Raw genomic sequence first — 20,496 nt, forward strand, 5'->3', positions numbered from 1 at the left:
ACAACTGACTTCCCCTCTTGACGTCCCTTTAGTTTGCCCCTAGTTATGCTGCTATAAGCCTAGACTGCTGGGGAACCTCTCTGGATGCACTGAGCCCTTCTCTAACTACCTATGTATTTACCATATATACCGTTATTGCATTGCATTCACTCTGTTTCTCCCTGTGTCCTTTCTCTGAGTGTCCCTATTTAGAGGTTATTATGCTGGGATTTTACTGACCCTGTATGTGGCACCTGAACTAAAATGACTTTGACACCCCTGCTGTAGTCTAATAAAACCCTTCTGTTGTAATTTTTAATGCTGTGTGCATATTTCCTGCATTACTTGTATCTTAATAAAGACACTGAAAGATTAAACATGTATGCTCATGACAACCTTGAAAAAACAAACATAATAAAATCTGCTATTGCTGTACAAATTGCCTGCAGCACAATGTGTTAAAATGAAGATAAAAATAGAAGTGCAAATATAGTCGGACTATTCATATATGATGTGTAGCTAATAAAGCTATCACATCTGTGGCATCGTGGTTTTAAAAAGGCACGTTTTCTAATAAATGAAGTGCCACAGTTAAGTTATTGGTAGGGAAGATGACAACTCAGCTCCAGAGGACAAGAATTAAAGCCAAAATATTCAGTTATGGAAGAAAAATGTCTTTATTGTTGATAATTCACTGCAAAAACATGAATGCAGAAATGTTTTGGTACATTTACAACAGATGAACACAGTTGAAAAATAGTGTCAATAAATAACTGTGAAGCTTTTCTCTGGTTTACAGATTACAGAAAGTGCAATAAAACCACCCACTGTCATCTGTCAGTACTAACCCCTCTGGATTTAAAATGCTTTGTAAAACTTTAGTGCTTTTGTTCATTTTCAGCAACAATTAATATTCAATAACACTAATCACATTAACACACATCACCCAGCAAATACTATCATCTGAGAGCTTATTTTCTGTCATTAGTGCTCTGATTTTTTCTGTATAAACACTAAAAAAACTATTAAGTCAAAGTGTAAACTACAAAAGTGTATGAAGATTTTAGATCTTCTAATCATCTAAAATGTGACTTAATGTGTTTGAAATCAAGAAATAAAGCAAATGTATCATAACACTGTGCACTAATATCCTTTTCTAGCACTTAATCATCAGCCTCTAACTGTCCTTAACCAACATATGCAATCAGCAGTTCTACTTTTAGAATGGGATTACTTGTTCATATATGGAATACTGCTACATATCACACTGTTTGCTGTTCTTTAAAAATATTGCATATGATCTCAATAAACTGGCATCTGACTCCAGTCTTAGTTTGTTTTATTCCAGTAGATTTCATAAGACTTCTTCTCTGTGTAGCTGGGCTCTGTCGTTCCAGCGCCACACCTCACTTTCTCTTTCACCACCTTCACTACCAGACCACCGGCCAGAGCGATGCCGGCTGCAGCTTTGCCGATCTCAGCCACCGCATTCAAGATGCGTGTTGTCGTCGTCACGGCGCCCCAAGGGTCCGCTACCACCCTGCTGGCCACTGATGCCACACTGGGCCCTGTTAGTCCACATACGGGACCTGCAGACCCAGCAGCCATCTCCTGAGCGAGGGCTGCAGCACACTGAGGAGCCACACCGCCTGCTGCTACACTTCCTGCGCAGGCCACTGCATGCTGCCCCGCTGCTGAAGCCAGACTACACTGAGCAACAGAACTGGTGGCTGCACCTGTTGCCCCGACTGTGGCAGTTTCAGCTCCACCGAGAGCCGCTGTGCTTAAAGCAGCTCCCTCCAGAGCTGCACTTAAAGCGGCCCCAGCTCCCATGGTGCATCCCACACCTGCTGCCATTCCCACAGCAGAGGCCCCCACGGCGCTAACCTGGCTAAGGGCATCCAAAGCACCCTCCCTAGGAGTGACAGCCTCAGCACCAGCAACTGCTCCCATAGAACCGCCCAAAACTCCACCTGTTGCTGCCCCAAGAGCGACTGCAGTTTTTCCCGAGGCTGCTGCCACTATGGCCCCTACAGCTTTCCCAACCCCTGTGCCTCCCGCTACAGACATCCCAGCTAACTGACCTGCTGCAAAACCAACCGAGTTCCCCACCAGAGATGCCCCGGCTGCAGCCGCTAAAGGGGCAGCAGCCCCAAACACTGCCCCAACTGCCATACCTGTGGCTCCAGCAGCCACTAAGATTTTAACTCTCTTCAGCACCTTAGCAGAGAGCGCTGCCTCCCTCCTAAAGCGACTCAAAGATGAACGGAGAGACTGACGCCTGCTTACGGTCCTGCTGCTGCCTCGACGCCGGCCTCTGAACTGGTCCCTCAGAAAGCTAAAAGCATTCCCCCTGCTCTCCTCTGTCCATCTCTCCACCCTGAAATCCTCATTTCCTCTTTCCAGCTCCCTCCTCCTGAGCCCCTGTGATCCTGCCTCGCTGCTTCGTGCACTGTCAGACTCCAAATCACACTTTCCTCGCTTTGCAAATTTAGCCTGTTCTGCCATTCTGCGGTTATTTCCCTCTCGCTCATCACCGTCTGCTTGTCCTCGCTCCCTCAGCATCCTTCTCTGCTCCTCCCTGATGGCAGCCTCTGCCTCTAAAAACATGGCATTAGTGTAAAACCCTGTGTTATTATGCTTCACCATCTCGTCCACCTTCGTCAGGAGTTCTGCAACCTGTGCTGAGTTACTAAGGTCTCTGTTGTTGAGTACATGGTACCTGCCCCCACACCTGTCAATCAGAGCCTTAAGCTCAGGAGGAGCAGTCTTTTTCAGATACTCATTAATTCCTACATCCTCTAGGTCATCCCCTCTGGTAAAAAGAACCAGTGTGTGGTGACAGACAGCATCCTCCCCAAATATCTTCGCCAACTCACACACAGCCAGGTTCTCATTGTCTGTATATCTTCCTATTGGCACCGCGAGCAGGAAAGCATGTGGGCCGGGGGAAGAGAGAGAAACACATTTGGCTATCTCTGCGTGAATCTGCTCCACGCTAAGGTGAGTGTCCCCAAAACCTGGCATATCCACCACCATGATTCTCCTCACCCTCCTCCGTCTGACAGCCTGGCCGTACTCCTCGCTGTTGTCTTCCACAGCGAGCTCAGCGCTCCCGAGCTCGCAAATCTGGGTGACAGAGCTGGCGCTGGTCTGTGACAGGAACTGCCTGCGGCCCAAGATGGTGTTTCCAGACGCACTCTTGCCAGATCCAGTCTTTCCAATGAGGACCAGTCTGAGTTCTTCGGTCCATCTGGTTTCGGAGTCGTCCCCTTCGCTGCCACCCTCCATGTCAGCTGTCTCCTTTTTGTCCTCCTTGTCCTCTGATGAAAATACTGCAACAGAAATTGTAATTTACAGAGACTATTATGAAAAGTTCCCTGCAACTACAAACCGTAGAAGCCTCTATTTACTGAAAGACGGCAATCAAGACTTCTATTGTCTCCATTTTGTGTTGTTAATACAGACAACAGAGGCCCTTTGTAACAAGCCTTGTAAAGTCTGTGCTTCAGGAAGCTTCTGCACAGAATCAAAACAATAACAACTCAATAGGTTCGCTACAGAAACAGCTAGCTTTATCTATTATGTCATTTACAACTTCAGTATTAACCAATTATGACATATGCCGGAACTGAACGTCAAAAGTCACACGCAGAGACTGCGTTTTAATCTCAAACGAGCGTTTATTATGTATTTATTAGCCAGCACTTATTAGCCACCGTTAGCATAACAGTTAAACTTACACCGAGCTAGCTAATTAGCATGCTATCATTAGCACGCGGCTAACTTCTGACGGAGGCACGAAAAGATCATCTTACCAGAGTCCACGGTGTCAGACATCTCTCAGACGACTCCAGAAGTCGTTTCTTCGCTGCATTTAAGCTTATTTCATCCTCTACATGCAGCTAAAGTCACAGTTGGTCCGAGCTCCAACTCTGTTCAGCCGAAAACCCAAACATTCGACTTTAGTTTCCAGCAGCTGCTCGCCCTCTGTTGGTTCATCTGTTCACTGGGACACATCCATGGATTTTTACGTATCAGAGTCACTTTATTTCATTAAATTTGTTAACAAAATGGCTTGTTCATTCTGCAGCAATGATATTCTTTCTCTGAATATACACATAGTTTTATAACAGTCATAATACTATTCAAAATTACATCAATTTCAATTCCATAGAGCTAAACAAATAGCAGGGGTCGATTTCAAGATATAAAGAAAAAAAATGAACAAAAAGCAAAGACACAAGGCTGCAAAATGAAGGGTCACATACTGTAATTCTGACAGAATGAAACAATTCCTTCTAATTAGGGGGCATTTAGGCAAAAACAAAAAAGATTAATGGTTTTGAAAAGGAAAACTCCATAATGATTCCCTCATAGTGTGAAAAACACATAAAAAAATGCAAATAAATACCATCAAACACTCACAAACATTCCCTCAGAAGTTTACCTAAAACTTCCCAGCTCAAGAAAGAAATAAAATCAGCAACAAATCAAACTTAACCTAACCAGAAACAGGCCACATTATAATGAGGTCAAATTTATATTTGGCAACCACAGGTATTTGAAGCAAATGGGTTTCAGACACATTAATTCTAGACCAGACAGGGTACAGCGGGGCTTCGCAAAGTTTTTGAAGTAAACAGGTTATACTAAAATTATTTATATTCCAAAGCTCAGTTACATAATCCCCAAGTTATCAAAAAACGAGCCTCCCTTAATTGGTTTTCCAGAGACGTCGGCTACCTGTCGTATAGCATTAGATTTTCTCAATTACGAATTACTGCAGACGTACAGCAACTCAGGCCTTCATCACAACCTGCTCTTCCGCTTTTCTGTCACACTGAGGGTTTCTCTCTTGTGACTTTTGTACAAGCGACGGCAGCTTTTCTTCTTCACTGCCATCAGAGTCTACAAGTCAAGCCACCCCTTGTGGATTGTGTGAATCCTCCTCCTCCTCTTCATTCTTCTTTTTCTTAGCTCTTCACAAGCACAGAAGTGTAGCGCTATAGCTCGGTGCGAGAGCGGGAGATGCGAGGGCCTTTTCTGATTTCTTTCCTCTTCTCCTCCTTCCTCCTCCTCTTCTCCTCCTCCCTCAGGATCTTCTGGAAAGCCTCGGCAGTGTGAAGCACCTGCAGCAGATGAGACATTTTTTAAAATCAAAGTTGCAATCTGCGAGAGGTAAGGTTTTCCTGTTTCTTTCTAAAAAAACAAACAGTATGATACAGCTAAGATCTGTATGCGTTATCAGGGATTCTGCAGATATCAACCAGTCAAATTTAATGCTTTTAAATGCCATTTTAATGCTATACTGTAAACATTTTAATGCCATGACTGTGAACTCAACAAATTACACAGGTTTGGGTTTTTTTTGTAAAAGATGATTTTTATATGAAAACTGTCCCCTCATTTCACTATTTCTGAATCCAGAAACAACCCCTGTCCACCAACGGGCTGCAGTCCTTCTCTAAAAATCCACGTTTTCTAGCCATTTTTGCTGGAATTTGCATTTTCCCATTTCCCAGCTCTCCTCCACCTGGTCCAGCCTGCCGGCTACTTTAACCCTCCTGTTGTCTTCATTTACGGACCCCAAAAAATATTGTTTTCTTGTCTGAAAGAAATCCAAAAATTCTGCAAAAAAATTCCCCAAATTTCCAAAAATTTGCAAAACCTTCAGGAAGAAAATTCCAATAATTCCTTAAAAGTTTCCCTTAGAAGTTTTATTTTTAAAAAAATCCCCCAAATTTGGCAAGAAAATTCTTGTAAATATTACTATTAATGCTTTTTAATGCCCTGCAGAAACCCTGGTTATTAATATTACTGGTTGCAAAGGTGTACTTCAGGAGTCCCTAAGGTATTAGATGGTGGTTACCAGGTTACCAGGTACCAGGCTGGAATATTAATGCATGATGGGGAAGTCATCGAGAGAAGCGAAGCGCGGAAACACATGCATCTTACTCACATCATCTCGCTCTGTGCGGTATGGGTTTATGAAGTCTGGGGATTTCTCTGTTATTCCCAGCTCCTGTGACATCTGAGAGATAAGCAGAATAAACAAGATGACAGAAGGAAAGAGAGAGGAGATGATACATAGTCATTTCTTTAAAAAAAAAAAAAAAAAAAAAAGGCTTCAGGAATGAAAATGAGACCGTCACATCACTCATTCTACAGCTCAGAAAGCACCATGATGCAATTTGGCGAGCGGCTGCAGATAAAAAAAACTCCCATTTTCTTGGGAATATTATAGCTTATTTCAATTATTTACAACTGATTCCAAAATGTGTGGGGTTACCGAGGCTCAAGTGAGGGCTGAATGCACACTTTGAGGGCGCAAACTGCCGCTGCTTCGAGTCTCAAGAATTAATCCACTATATAATCCTCTTGGCACATTGCTAAGGTCGCAGATTAATCCTGCAAGAGTTTAGTTCATTAACCCGCACATTAAACGAGGAATGGTGTTTTATCAGCTTTGAAGTTTCAAAGGCCACAAAACATGATTGATAAATTTGATTGGCAATGACATATACTGCAGTGATAGAAAGGTATTTATGATGAATTGTACACTGACACAACAAATGACTGGATTAAACTCACCTTTGCTAATGCGTAGCTGCAACTATAATCATGGAAAAAATTATTAGACCACCCTTGTTTTTTTAAATTTCTTGTTCATTTTAATGCCTGGTACAACTAAAGGTACATTTGTTTGGACAAATATAATGATAACAACAAAAAGAGTTCGTAAGTGTTTCATTTAAGAGCTGACATCTAGACATTTCCATGGTTTTCTTGATAATAACCAAAATCATTTAAGTTCTTCCATCAATAGTTATGGCATTATACTACCAAAAACAGCTTTTATTCATTCCATGTTTTCTTTTCTGTCTGTTTTAGTCTAATGATCCACACAGGAGTTAGTACTGATTCATAATTATTGTTTCTGATGACTGCATCCATGCATCTTGGCTGCTCTCCACCAGCTTCTGACATTGTTCTGCTGTCAAAGCAGCCCATTGCTGTTGCACTAATTCTAACTAATCTGCTTTGTTTTTGGTCTTGTGGTTCTCCATTTTGCCTTTGATGATTTTCCACAGGTTTTCAATTGGATTTAGATCTGGTGATTGAGTAGGCCAAGGCATGGTTCCAATGTTCAGGTTCTCCATCCAGGCTTTAACTGACCTTGTCTTGTTGGAAAATCCAGTCATTGGAGGCAGGAAAGAGTTTTCCAGCTGATGGAAGAAGACTCTTTTCAAGAGTAGCCCTGTATATGACCTGCTGCATTTGTCCTGTTCCACCCAGACTGAAACTACCCCAGATGGTCACTGATCCACCCCCATGTTTTACTGTAGGGGCAGATAGTCTGGTTTGTAGCTTCTCCAGGCTTCCTCCTAACCAGTAAGTTGTCTGGAGTGGACATCAAGTGAAAACTGGATTCATCACTGAGGAGAACCTTAGTCCAATCATCAACAGTCCAGTCCTTGTGATCCCAGCAAAGAGTAACCAGGCTTTCCTCTGCTTTCCTTGATGAAAGGCTTCTTCTTGCCCTGTGTGACTTCAGACCAGCTTCAAGAAGTCGGTTTCCAACTGTCCTTGCCGAACAAATCACATTTCTCCACAGTGCCCACTCATGTTTAAGGTCCCTGGAGGTCTGACGATGATTCCTGATGCAAGAATGGATGAGCGCAAAAACGTGGGGTAGAAACGTTTCCTGCTGTGACCAGCTAGCAGTTTGGTAGAACCATGTTAGGTTTGTTTTTTCTTGGTGTAATGAACGGCTGTCTTAGAGATCTTCAGTTTTTTTTGCTACCTGTCTCTCACTCATGCCAATTTTCAGCAGAGCCAAGATGGCTGCCTTTGTGGCTTCACATAATTCTTTAGTTTTAGGCATCATGTGAGAGCTGACAGCTTCTGAGTTGTGCTATGGCTTGAATGTATTCAGGAAACCACTCTAGGCCTTTGCATGTGCTGCTTATGACATGAAATGGTCTCTTATATACCCTGGAATACAATGAAGCTTCAGCATGTCAAATAGGACAAAGTATTACGGAATCAGCTGCATTTTTTGTCGTGTTCATTGTATTCTTCAGGTAACAAACCTTTTGTGGTACCAGGTGTTAAAATGAACAAGAAATTGAAGAAAACAAGGTTTGCCTAATAATTTCTGTTCATGACTGTATGTCGTTGTTTGAACATTTCGAACATTTCTATTACTATGCTTTCTATTGCACTATTTACTGAGAGGTGTTTTCATCTCAGCATTCAGCAATATTGAGTTCTGCATCAGAAATAAACTAAACTGAACCCGTGTAAACCTCACACGCATCCACAAGGTGAAGCAGTTAAACATTTTCATATTTTCAAGGCCTCACTTTTAGCCTGAAACCACATGAGTTCTTAAATGTGGTCTGAATTACAGAAAGTATTTCTAGGCAACAACACTCTGTTTTTCTGTTTTCTCTGCACAATGGAGATCTCACAAATATATTCTAAATTTAGTCAGAAGCAAAAACTAGAAACTAGGACTGAGCAATTTTGCATGTTTTCCACTGAAAGGTGAAAAATTGCAGTTCCTGCTATTTCAAAAGCCACACTGCAATTTCGATAATATTCCAAATTGTTGTTCAGCCCTTCTAGAAACCTTTTTTTTTAACACTCTTAATGCAAAAGCCAGTGATTTGTGATAAAAGTGCTAGTAACAGGCATATGACAGGACAGTGATTGTTTGGTCTTACTAGTGTGAGGACATGCTGGTGAGCTCCTCCTGTGAAAACTCCTGTCTGGTTACAGAAATTCAAGCCCCAGCGTAGCAGACCGCTCCAGTCGGCGTTCCGGTCATAGTAGTGGTGGACGATGCGGGGGAAACGCAACGCCACATCGCCAAAAAACGCTGTGTTCTCCACTACATGGGAATAAGCTGCAGAGACAGCAGAAGCAGATGAGTTAATGAGGCTACTGTTAAACATAACTAGTGCTGACAAAACACACACAGACATGCTGATAGATAGAGGATTGTTCAGGAAGCACTCAGCGTGTTGTTGTTGTTGGTGGGTTTGGATTAAAACAATTACACACCCTCCTTTCTGACGGCATCTGAACTTGCTGACTTTATGTCTGAATTAACAACCTGGTCTGTTTTCTATAAAAGGTGCAACAGCAATCTTACTAAGTTAGCAATATTTCTGCATCACTTTCACAAGTCTGAACTACATTCTGTCGCATTATAGGATAGACACACAACTGACAGTATTCTGAGTTGTGTGAAGTAACTTCGGGACGACTTTTAATATTAAATTAAAACAAAAAAATCTGAGAGAAAACTTTCTTCTATGAAATACATGATACTTTAAATCACCGTGCCTTGAAATGTAGAAATATTGTATATTGAATTTGAATTACATTTAGTATTCAACAGATTTTAAAATTAGAAGTCTTTTTTTATAGTATTGTACAGCAAGATTTTCAGAGTATATACTAACCTTTAATGTTAATGTTACTAACCTGCCTTTTTGTTATTTATGTTGTACATAAGCTGCTGTACACTTGAATTTCCCTTGGGATTAATCAAGTATCTATCTATCTATCTATCTATCTATCTATCTATCTATCTATCTATCTATCTATCTATCTATCTATCTATCTATCTATCTATCTATCCATCCATCCATCCATCCATCCATCCATCCATCCATCCATCCATCCATCCATCCATCCATCCATCCATCCATCCATCCATCCATCCATCCATCCATCCATCCATCCATCCATCTATCTATCATACTAAAGTAGAAACTCTCTGTTAAGACAACTTAGAAAAACGTAAAAAAAAAACAAATAAATGTGATTTTATACTAGTCATAGATTTATTTAGATGTTACACAGCTGTAGTACGATGCTTCCTCAGTGCCGCTGGCTTCACATTTCCACATTTCAGCAGCAATATTCCACCTACTGGCATAGTGACATTTTATTTTGGTTTTATGTACTAGCTTTTAAATGTATGTTTTATTGCTGTTTATTTTTATAGTTTTTTACTGCTGTCTCTGTTTTAAGTTACTGTATCGTTTTTAAGTTATTCTCTTGTTTTACTGTAAAACCCTTTGGGCTGTTGCAAAGGGCTATAGAAATAAACTTTGATTGATTGATGGATTGATTGACTATTGGGCCAAAAACATCACACAGCAAAAGACACAGAACGCCTTTGAAATCACTTTGCTGTAGAACTTCACATCTATGCTAAAGTGAAATGCCCATAATATATAACTTAACTGCAATGAAATCGGATTCTGTGACAGGTCTTGGGAGTCGCCAGTAATGAATGAAATCAGCTGTCTTTGCTCTGAGGTAATTAAATACCGGCAGCATCAGGATCCCAATGAGGGTTTCCAAAGACACAGACAACGAGTTGTCTGTATTTATACACATGGAATAACATCAGTAACTTCACTAATTACTTATAATAATAAATGATTCCCAACATGGAGACCGGATCACTCAGGATCTAACAGCAGGTCAAACTGTACTGCACTTTTCTTCACCTCAAACACATGAGCTGCTACACAGAAACACAGTTCATCAGCTGCAGTTAAATCATTTATTACACAGCTGCTGTCCTTCAGATTGAGTTACTTGGGCAGTAGATTTAGTCTTTTAGTGCATTATTACATATTGTACATCAGTTGATATGTTGCTGACTCTCACGTTTAATCACAAACATATGACCACTGTGGTGGGTATGTCTGAATAAAGATGTGAGGAACATTAACAGAACAGTGACCCATGTCTGAACTGCAGAATTCCTTCAATTTAACAGACGGATGAAGCAGCAATATCAGGTATCCCATACTTGAAAAAGGCACCAGAGTGAGGTGGAGTTTTCAGAGATGGGTAACAGAGCATAAGAGAAACCAGTCAGAGATGATGGAGACAGAATCTGAGTGTGAAAGACACTCTAGAGCGAGAAAACAAGGCACTGATGACGGAAAAGATAATGAAACGGCTGAGGTGTAAAAACGAATCAGACCTTCTTTGATCTTATCATCCATGGGGAAGGGGTCATCGGGCTGCATGTTGGCCGCTACCAGGACTTGTCTCGAGTCCTCCAGCACCTTAAAAAAAGACAGAGCTCAGCAGCCGTGTTATTTTTTTAATAAGCGTTACATGAATGCAGATGAATGAGATCCTACAAGCACTCTGTGGATCTGTACTGAAACAGGAGGCTGCTAAATGCAAATTATTCTCCTCATGATATCTGACACGCCACTTTCCATCCACAACAGTCATCAAATGAGATTACAGTGAGTGCAGTTTCTAATGGGAATAGTATACGGAGGAGATATAAACAGGAGCACTGTAAAGCACTTCATCTCACACACACACACACACACACACACGCACAGAACGTATAGAAGTGCTGACAATGTTATTCATCCACTGAAGGTTGACTATGCTAGTTGTCCTTGAGAGGCATGCAGATGCATAGATAAGTGTCTTCTGGGAAGAGGAGCCATACTGTAAATCAAAGCTCCCAGCGCAGACGTAATGCTGCACTCTGAGAAGTCTAAATTAACATCCAAATGAAAGCGAGCAAACACGCTGATGAATGTAATCAGTGCATTTGAAGCTTTTGATTCTCTGTTGGGCCGCAGACCTTCTTATCCTTCGATCTGCTGGGAACACCAGAAGGCTGGGCTCTCAGAACTTTTCTTTTCTGATACTAATGGGCTTGTCTATGCTTGACTTTGCTGCTTCACACGGACTACGCCAGCATGCGATGTGAGCGTGTATGCGCAAATCCTACCTTGAAGAGCCCTTTGAGCATGATGTCTATGATCTTGTACTGCTGGTTGATGTCATTCAGCTCCACCAGATTCTTGAGCGCGTTCAGCTGATCTTTCCTCTTGGTCTCAAACAGCCGCTTGTCTGACAAGCGGAGGTCAGGATGATACATGCTCTCTACATGGGCGTAAGTCACATAAATGCTCACTCACACTCCAATCTGTCACGCTGACAGGCACAGAGATGTATTCATGAACACGCATAAGTTCAGCACTCGGTGACACACACACACACACACACACACACACAGTTACGTTGGCAGCAGCTCTGGAAGCTGACAGCAGAAGGATACAGATCTCCAGGTTGGAGTCATGTCTCGGTCTGTGTGTGTCAGAGTCTGCTGAGCCGAGGGTGGCGGCGGCAAGCGCCAGGATCACCGCGCTCACACTCCGCATGGTCAGCAGGGGGTGGCAGAGAGGCACTCTTCTGGGATGATCAGACATGAGACAATTGTTAAACCTCAAATTATTGTCACACAGTCGCATGATTGTGTCGTTTAAGGCTCCGCACAACGGCGCTCTCTGACTCGCGCCGTCATGCTGAACAGAATTTCTTTTGATAGGACTTTCATCTAAAAACAGGGAGCTTTCACTGAAAATAGCTCCCGTATTCATCAATTCATTTTTCTTCTTCCAAAGCTGCTGGAAAAGCTCGCGCTCCTTTGATACTTGTGGAATATGTGAAATAGGGAGACATGCTGGGGATAAGTGGTCAATATGGAACACCAGAGGGTAGCTGGCATTTGAAGGGGGGGACTCCTTATGTTCCTTTTAAGACACATCTGATGTCTGGCACTTGCATAATCCCCAGAGGAACTTTTACAATCTCTGTAGCACACTCCCTCCCTCGCTCCTCTCTACCAAGTCCCCCTCGTCTCTCCATTGAAAGCAGCGGTCTTTAACATTTTCATTCAGCTGCAACTTCCTTGCCTCTGAGGCTTTAAAGGAGAGGGGATGAAAGCAGGAAGATAAATAAAAACCCGCTAAATATAGGACCTCGAGAAAAATGAAAATCTTAAGAAAAACATTAGCAGAAAACAGAAGCAGGAGGGAGAAGACAAAGCTACGAGATATATTTCACATAATCCATGCATAATTTAGCAAGAGCTCCATCAATGATGCTATCAGAAGGATGCAGTGGGGTTGAAGGGAGAGTGAGATTATGAGAAAGAGGAGGAGGAGGAGGCAAAAGGGATGAGTGGGAAAGCGAGACCTCGTGGGAAACAACAGCTTTCCTGGTGAATTTTTCATCTGCCTTTCGCTAAGACACGCAACGGCAAAACTGAAAGACACGTATAGAAGAGCGAGTGCAAGATAGAGGAGGAGAACAAGGGAGTGGGAAAGGGATGATGAGCACGGGGGATTTGATTTTTGCACTAACTGAATTAATCTTTACAAGCGCGGGGTCCCGATTCTTGAATTTGAAGGACTGGGAAGTGAGGGAATGTCTCAGGATGTGAATGTTAATTTTGACTGAATGAGTCCCCTGAAGAGTCTCATTCAAATTAGAGGAGAAAAGCATATGCCAGCAGACATCCTCTGTTCCTCTTCCGAGTGCTGATAACACGGACAAACAATTTTCATTTCATGCTAAAGCGTCCTTCTGTTCAATGACAGCTTCGCTTTCGAAGTTAGAGAGGCAACCGTCCAAAGAGTTCAACAGAAGATCTCAGGATAGTGTTTCTAGACGTGCCTGAAAAGGAACTAATTTCATTTTGTTGCAGCTATTTTTGTTGTCTCGGGTGAACTCCTATTTAAAAATAAAACTGGAAGACAACTTTTTTCCTACAAAGTCAGCAGAAACGAGTTTTCCTGAAGACAGCTGAGTGAAGACAATGTTCGATTAGGGTCCAATCTGTGCATTCCGAGAACATCTTTTGGGTAGTTTCCCGGCTTTGTGAGAAATGCGGCACTAAATATCCTTAAGTGCTGGTCGAAAGCCTCAATATTTCTCGATGACAGCCAAGGACAGAAGGCCTTGTCTCTCCGGTGGGTTATCTGGTGCTTCTGTGTGCTTCCAAGCAGGCAGCCATGTAGCTCTGACAGGTATTTATGAGCAGAAAGGTTATCGACACTGGCACGATTTAACGCATCAACACATACATCCAGCTGCTGCTAATGTTTCCGTACAATAGGGCAAAGTGCTGAGACTTTAAGAAGTAGTCTAGGAAGGACGTTAATGGCAGATCAATCACTTCTAAAGTGGCATTGGCTGCACAGAAACGAGTCTAAATGCATCCATTAACTGTACGCAGAATGCCTAATTACACAGTTAGATCATTGGTAAAGTAGTGGTGAAGCGCTGGGCTCTATCCTGACCAAAGCTGGAAAGGTTGTCACATGCTACACCTGCACAAATTCATACTTCAAATGCCTCTCGAGAATTTTTGCTCTACAAGAAACCTCTGACGGCTAAACAACTAACATAACTTCCGTCTTTGTAATTGCTTCTACACGTCCCTCAGGTGTACAACGGCACACACAAGTCGAGCACTGATATTGTAGGTATGTTGGTACAACACAGCTCCTCTCCAAGAAATTTCATCCCACATTCTCCTCTACCGAGTCCTGGACTGGGTGAATTCTGCTCCAGACGACCAACTGCTGTTCGATCTCCAAGGTGGGAGGGCCTGGTTTTGGATCTGGACCGTCCCTGCTGGCACTCCAGTGGGCGAGGTGCATTTGCTGCAGGGAGGTCTGAAGGCAGGAGGAGCTCTCGCTGAAGCCCACATAAATATCTCAGCTGGAGATTTTCTTCTCCGCTACCAACAATCTCTCAGGGAATGAGGGCTGAAGTTTGATTTCCTGTGTGGGAGATCCAGGTTCCAGCTCCATCAGATAAGCAGGCTACCGTATCTAATCATCCAGTATTCTACAACTCATGTCTGAATCTGCAATCAAGAATGGGAAACGGTCCAAACTCCAAGTGGCAAAACTGACCCTTGAGGTGAATGCAGCTCCTGACAGGATTGGAGGGAAAAAAAGAAAGCAAGATGCCCTATCAGACAGCTGGATAAGCAGCAGAAGTGAATGCGATTCCCCTCAGGCTGCGAGCCTGCTGTGGGAGGCTGGAGGTTCAAGGACTGGCACATCATCTCTCTCTCTCTCTCTGCTTGCATCTGAGAGGCTCTCCCTCTGTCATCATTCATGCAGAGGCAAAGCCACGGACATGCGTAATGGTGATGATGATGGCCGAGTCTGGATTAAAAAAAATAAATCATGTGGAGTATCAATTACAGATTGCTTAATTGATTGCATGTCCCCTAACTGACCTGGGTTTTTTTTTTTCCTGCAGAAGCACCACTCTCAATGGAGTTTTAAAAACCGAGGTTTCTGACCAAGCTGTGATGTAACAGCACATATAGTGGTAATATACACCAACTCCGCAATATGAGACTTCCTCACGGGATGCGCTGTTAGAGGAGGGGGGAATTAAGCAAGTATTTGAAGTGGCTCCTCGACAGATCGATGCCTCCTGTCATCGCAGCTGTCCGCTCCGCCGGATCCGTCAGCCAGCGGCCGGCAACAACAGATCCGGGAGATAAAAAAACGCTGGACGTTACAGCCGCGAAAAAACTCGAAGGTTCACTCACCGAGAAACGGCAGCGCCACAAGGCAGCGATTAGAGGACAGCGATTGCTCCAAAGTAGTGCAGTTTAATCTTTTCTTTTTAAATATAATCTCCACTCACATCGGTAAAAGGTCGGCTCCTCTTCCAGGAGGGGGGGACGGGACGGTCGGTTTGCCCCCGGAGATCCTCAGGTGACAACAGCAGAGGTGGAGGTGTTCATTTACATGCGGCTCTCGCTGCTCCACTCCGCCAGCGCCACGATCGCACCGGCTGGCTTGTCTTGGACGAATGACAGCGAGCGGGCGCTAAACACGGAGGAGGATGTGGTTTCCACACGGCGGACTTAGAGGGAGGCACCAGCAGAGCGTGGTGGCCCCCTCTGCTTCCTCTCTGGTCGTGATGCTGCTGGAGAGCTGCCAGACACATGTTAGCAGAAGTGGTGTGATGCCTCTGAAAGTGGACACAATAACAACATGTTAGAGGATTTGTTTAGTTAGTTTTTTTTTTTTAAATCAGGGAAATAAAGTTTCAGTTCTGATTTGCAAAATGCTGCATCTGAAGTGGAGCATGAAGTGCAGAAGCTGACAGTGACTGAGGTTGAATCTTAACCCTCCTGTTCATTTACGGGCACCAAAAAATATAGTTTCCTTGTCTGAAAAAAAATCCAAAAATTGAGAATATGACCCTACTTCTCTATAGATTTATTGCCTCAGTAAATATTCTGTTAATGAGCTTATCATCTCAATTACTGGTTTCAGTTCTTCATCAACACACCATGATGCTAATTTTGTAAATTAGTGTCCCATTTGGAGTAAAATGAGGCGGCTTACCACTGCAGGAACTTGAGGCAGGCGCAAGTTGGTGCAAATATTTAGAGGAATGAGCTCCTAATTGGCCTCTTCAGCTTTTCTGCTTCTATTGCGCTGTAGGAGGAAAAAGAAACGGCTTCAACCTCTGAGTGTGCCAAAAAAAGAATCCATAGTATTTACTAGACAAGACTCTAGTTCTCTTAGAAAATAGAAAACAGAATTCAGTTCAATTCAGTTTTACTTATACAGCACACATTCACAACTAGTGTCATTTCACAGCACTTAGCATAGTAAGGTCCAGACTTTATGAATTATAATGCATCAATAATAATAATAGAAAAATGGAGGTTTGTCATGTTAGCAAATTTATAAAAGAATGAAGATTGCTACTTGACGTGGACATTGAGAGGACAGAAAAAATGATGCTGGTTTTCTTCTCTGAGTTTAACCAATCAGCTTTGAGGTCCACTCAGCTCCTACCTGTGCAGTATGAACATTTTCCCCAAGAAACAGCCATGGTAGAAGTCCTACAGGGGCGATTCTTGCACTTGGAACACATATCAAAGTTCAAGGCCTGCAATTTCCTGTAATAAAATAAAGGCTTATAGACAATAAAGCAGGGTATACCATGTGACTGACAGGTCACTACCCTATGAATGTGCATAGTGGCTCCAGTCAGATCCACCCCTCATTCATCACGTCCATCCATCCATCATCTATACACTGCTTAATCCTCATTAGGGCTGTGGGGGGCTGGAGTCTATCCCAGCTCACTTGGGTTGAAGGCAGGGGACACCCTGGACAGATCGCCAGTCTATCAAAGGGCTACATAAAGAGACAAACAATCACACTCACATTCACACCTACAGACAGTTTAGAAACACCAATTAAACTCAGCATGTTTTTGGACTGTGGGAGGAAGCCGGAGTACCTGGAGAAAACCCACACATGCACAGGGAGAACATGCAAACTCTATGCAGAAAGATCCCAGGTCCAGGCCGGGACGTGAACCGAGGATCATCTAGCTGTGAAGCGACAGTGCTAACAACCTAGCCACCGTGCAGCCCTCATCACATCCAGTTTTAAAGAAAAACAAGATCAGGTTAAGGCTTTAGGCTACTGATTGGAAGGTCTGGGGTTCAAATCCCAGCACCACCACCTGCCACTGCTGGGCCTTTAACTCTATCTGCTCGAGGTGTGAGTGAGTGCGACTAACCTTGAAGTCTGTGAAGTGAAAAGAGAATTTCCCCTGGTGGAATCCATCCAGCCACTATCTATACGCCGCTTAATCCTTTGTAGGGTCAAGAGGGAGCTAGAGTCTATCTCAGTTCATCACTGGGCCACATGGAGACAAACAACCAAGTACCCTCACATTCACACCTATGGGCAATTTAGAATAGCCAATTACCCACCCCTTGTGGGATTAAGAGACTATATCCAAAACAAACAAAAAACTAAGATGTCGACGGCTTTCAGTTTCAAAACAGAACAGCTCCCAATCATACAATCTGTACTAAAAATGTCTTCCACTCCTGTGTCATTTGGAAAATTCCAACTAGAGAAGCAAGCTTTTAAGCCTAAGGTGACAAGTTAATTGCTGGTGTGGATGGTTAAAATCTGTCACAATTTAGAGAAGCAGCACTCCCACCATCAACACTATAGTTGTGCCCTTGAGGCTCTTAACCCCAACTCAGCTGCTCAGTGACTCACAGGTCAGACTGGTTGCACCAGAGTCCTGCTGTGAATCTATGAAGCTGTGTGAATGTTACGAAAGAGGTCCTGTAAGAGAGGTTCTCAATGAAACTGAAATAATAAGATGGGTTAGCACTATGCTTGGAGCACAGCAGCCCTTTGTAAGAGTAATTTGAAAGGTTTTATTGTAAATGTAACCATGATTTTAATTTTTTTGTCCATATTATGGCAGAAATACTATTCATAATCATTTAAAAATATTATTTAGTTCCGATAAAGCAATGTGCTGCCACCCGACCCCTTTGAGTGTCTGGAAACCCTCATTCTTGGAACCACTATTTTAAAAAATAACACCTCTGTGTACACAAAATTATAGATGTTTCTCTCTGAACAGGCACAAATGACTTTTTAATCAGATTTTTGAGAGTGCAAGAAATGATCTTTCCTTTAACACTGCTGTAAATAAACCACTTTCACAAATACGTGCAGTAAATTATTTCACTGTCACATTTAAACTTAAGGAGGATGTGCATCTTTTAGAGCAGAATGGTAAATCACAGCAAGTACATTGTGTAAATGAACAACAATAACAACTGCCAATGACAATGTGATAATTACTAAATCATATGCATCAGTAAACCAGAACATCAGACTGAATTCAGCGTAAAATCGGAGAGACAGATGGACACATCACCAACACGTCTGAAGACAAGCGTTAAGGAGCAGCAAAGTGAGAAAGAACTGTAGAAGTGAATGTGTTTGTGTGTGAGACAAAGAGAATGTATATATTTATATATTTGAAAGAAACAATTTGAACAGAAGCCATTAGTTCCACTTGAATACATGTAGTGTGTTTACTGAACATGAGTGCATTATGCTTTGTATTGAACTATCTTCTCAGCTCCTCTTGGCTAATAATATACAACTAGATATATAACTATAATATATAACTAACATTAATCAATAAATCTAATACCAAATGAACACATAGAATAAATATATGAAAGTGTGTTGGTGGATTTGAGAAATAAGGAGAGAAAGTTAGTATGTTGGTGTGCGTGTGTGTGTACGTGCGCATGTGTGTGTGTGTGAGCATCAATCAGCATGATAGATGTACTAAGCCTTTAAGTATTGACTCTGACCGTACAGTAGACCCTGAGTTCTTGAACACACTTTCAAAGTGAAAGGCGCAACACAGACACTCGGTGAATTGCCAGAGAAAATCAATGAAGATACGCTGCTGATATATGAAATACAGTATGGATATTTTTCATGGTGTGCAGAGAGAATGTGTGCATTTACTGTACATGTGCGTTCACAGCACTCATTACTTACAGAGGCATGCTGGGTTTTTTTACAGGCTGTGAGCTGTGGAAAATGTGAAAGTTTTCTATAGCTCGAGTGTGTCTGAGTGTGTTTCACTTATGATGAGGGATACAGGAGGTTGCTGGATATACTGGGGCTGCTGTTCACAACGGGCATCTGCGGTCCGAGCGCCTCTATCATGTTCTCCACTCTCTGCTTATGCTCCCCTGTGGGGAGCAGAACACTGCTCTGGATCTGAATAAACAAAAGAAGACGATGGATTTTAATTTGTTGAGGTAAAAGGGAGTTGAGAAAAAGAGATGAGAACACCAAGAAAAATACAGAAATAACAGAAGAGAAGACACACCCAACATAACGCCAGTTTTGGACTGAAGGGTAATAAATAGGCAGTAAAGCAGGGGAAGATGAGACAAAACCTTATGGAGGACAAAATAAAACCAAAAATTAGATGTCTGAATCAGACAAAAGAAGTCTTTCTGCTTTTCTTAATAGCATTTTCTGAAAACTATAAATACAAAGAAACAAAATACATAGCATTTCATCATAAACATGTACAGTACACAAAAATTTGTACAAAGGCTTCTTAAGCAGTAGAGCTATACTGAAAATGCACCCATATATACATGAGGCAATAACAAACAGTGAACTCTTGCTGGAAGCATCAACAAGGACACAAAAGTCTTGGAAAACTTTTCAAAAGCTAAAAGTTTGCAGAGCATCTCCTGCAGCTATGAGCAGTGTTACTGTGCAAGATTTGCTCTTCAAACTTGTTCATCGGGACACATCACATACTAACTAAAGGTCAAGTATCTGAGCGGTTCCAGCATTGCTTTGATCTTCACAATGTGTCGAAAACTCTGAACTGCGAATCTGCTTGTTCAAATGAATAGCATCACATACTCTCAGTCTACTTTATAAAAATATAACAGATGGTGATTGCAAAAGTCTGAAGATGCATTCAAGGGCAACAGAATGTTTGAGTGACACTTTAAAAACCCCACAGCAGTATTGGAACCATATTAACACAATATTTTTGTAAGCTGCACAGCACAATCATTTTTACTATCCAACCATTATCGATCCCCCCAACACTGATTTATCGCAGTGTATTGTAACAAGAGGGGAAACAGACACGCCCAGGCCTCCCTCTTTACAGAAACGTTCTCCAGTTCCTCTTTAGGGATCCCCAGCCCAATTTATTGTTTATATTGCAGTCTTGTTAGTTTTTTTGGTCATTACTTAAAGTTCATAACCATAGGTGAATGTAGGGATGTAGACCGACTAA

The 20,496-nt window shown here is 42.4% G+C and overlaps 3 protein-coding genes across 6 annotated transcripts in view; all 3 read right to left on the reverse strand.

Moving 5' to 3' along the window:
- Positions 1-637: 637 nt before the first annotated feature.
- Positions 638-3,966, reverse strand: LOC111583836 (uncharacterized). The gene is made up of 2 exons (XM_023293086.3): positions 3,798-3,966; positions 638-3,314 (listed from the first exon to the last, which is right to left on the reverse strand). Exons 1-2 carry the CDS (start codon positions 3,817-3,819, stop codon positions 1,309-1,311), a joined length of 2,028 nt encoding a protein of 675 aa, XP_023148854.2. The 5' UTR covers positions 3,820-3,966; the 3' UTR covers positions 638-1,308.
- Positions 3,967-4,004: 38 nt separating this feature from the next.
- Positions 4,005-15,720, reverse strand: LOC111583841 (coiled-coil domain-containing protein 134). 4 transcript variants are annotated; one of them, XM_023293090.3, is made up of 7 exons: positions 15,505-15,720; positions 12,107-12,237; positions 11,777-11,898; positions 11,000-11,084; positions 8,712-8,893; positions 5,942-6,013; positions 4,005-5,111 (listed from the first exon to the last, which is right to left on the reverse strand). In XM_023293090.3, exons 2-7 carry the CDS (start codon positions 12,207-12,209, stop codon positions 4,986-4,988), a joined length of 690 nt encoding a protein of 229 aa, XP_023148858.1. In that variant the 5' UTR covers positions 12,210-12,237; positions 15,505-15,720; the 3' UTR covers positions 4,005-4,985. The 4 variants fall into 4 exon arrangements, with proteins under 4 accessions (XP_023148858.1, XP_023148859.1, XP_035814462.1 ...); XM_023293091.3 differs by having other exon boundaries at positions 12,107-12,240; positions 15,505-15,714; XM_035958569.2 differs by having other exon boundaries at positions 12,107-12,240; positions 15,407-15,546.
- Positions 15,721-16,926: 1,206 nt separating this feature from the next.
- Positions 16,927-20,496, reverse strand: part of LOC111586220 (meiosis inhibitor protein 1-like) — a 75,523-nt gene continuing 71,953 nt past the window's right edge. The window contains exons 31-32 of the mRNA XM_055004951.1: positions 19,324-19,445; positions 16,927-18,587 (exon numbers count right to left, since the gene is read on the reverse strand). Of these exons, the coding sequence (XP_054860926.1) occupies positions 18,533-18,587; positions 19,324-19,445 (177 nt within the window). The 3' untranslated portion in view covers positions 16,927-18,532. The remainder of the gene's footprint in view (positions 18,588-19,323; positions 19,446-20,496) is intronic.

This window comes from Amphiprion ocellaris, chromosome 19, assembly GCF_022539595.1.
Source record: "Amphiprion ocellaris isolate individual 3 ecotype Okinawa chromosome 19, ASM2253959v1, whole genome shotgun sequence".
NCBI lineage: Eukaryota > Metazoa > Chordata > Actinopteri > Pomacentridae > Amphiprion > Amphiprion ocellaris.

Bases quoted from the DNA above. Each gene is read 5' to 3' on its own strand.
- LOC111583836 (XM_023293086.3), bottom strand. From the start codon at position 3,819: ATGTCTGACACCGTGGACTCTG. The intron at 3,315-3,797 runs GTAAGATGATCT...TTTCTGTTGCAG, and splicing joins GTCTGACACCGTGGACTCTG to TATTTTCATCAGAGGACAAG.
- LOC111583841 (XM_035958568.2), bottom strand. From the start codon at position 14,962: ATGAATGATGACAGAGGGAGAGCCTCTCAGATGCAAGCAGAGAGAGAG. The intron at 11,899-12,106 runs GTATCCTTCTGC...TCCGCTTGTCAG, and splicing joins TGACTCCAACCTGGAGATCT to ACAAGCGGCTGTTTGAGACC. The intron at 6,014-8,711 runs GTAAGACCAAAC...CTTATCTCTCAG, and splicing joins ACCAGCATGTCCTCACACTA to ATGTCACAGGAGCTGGGAAT.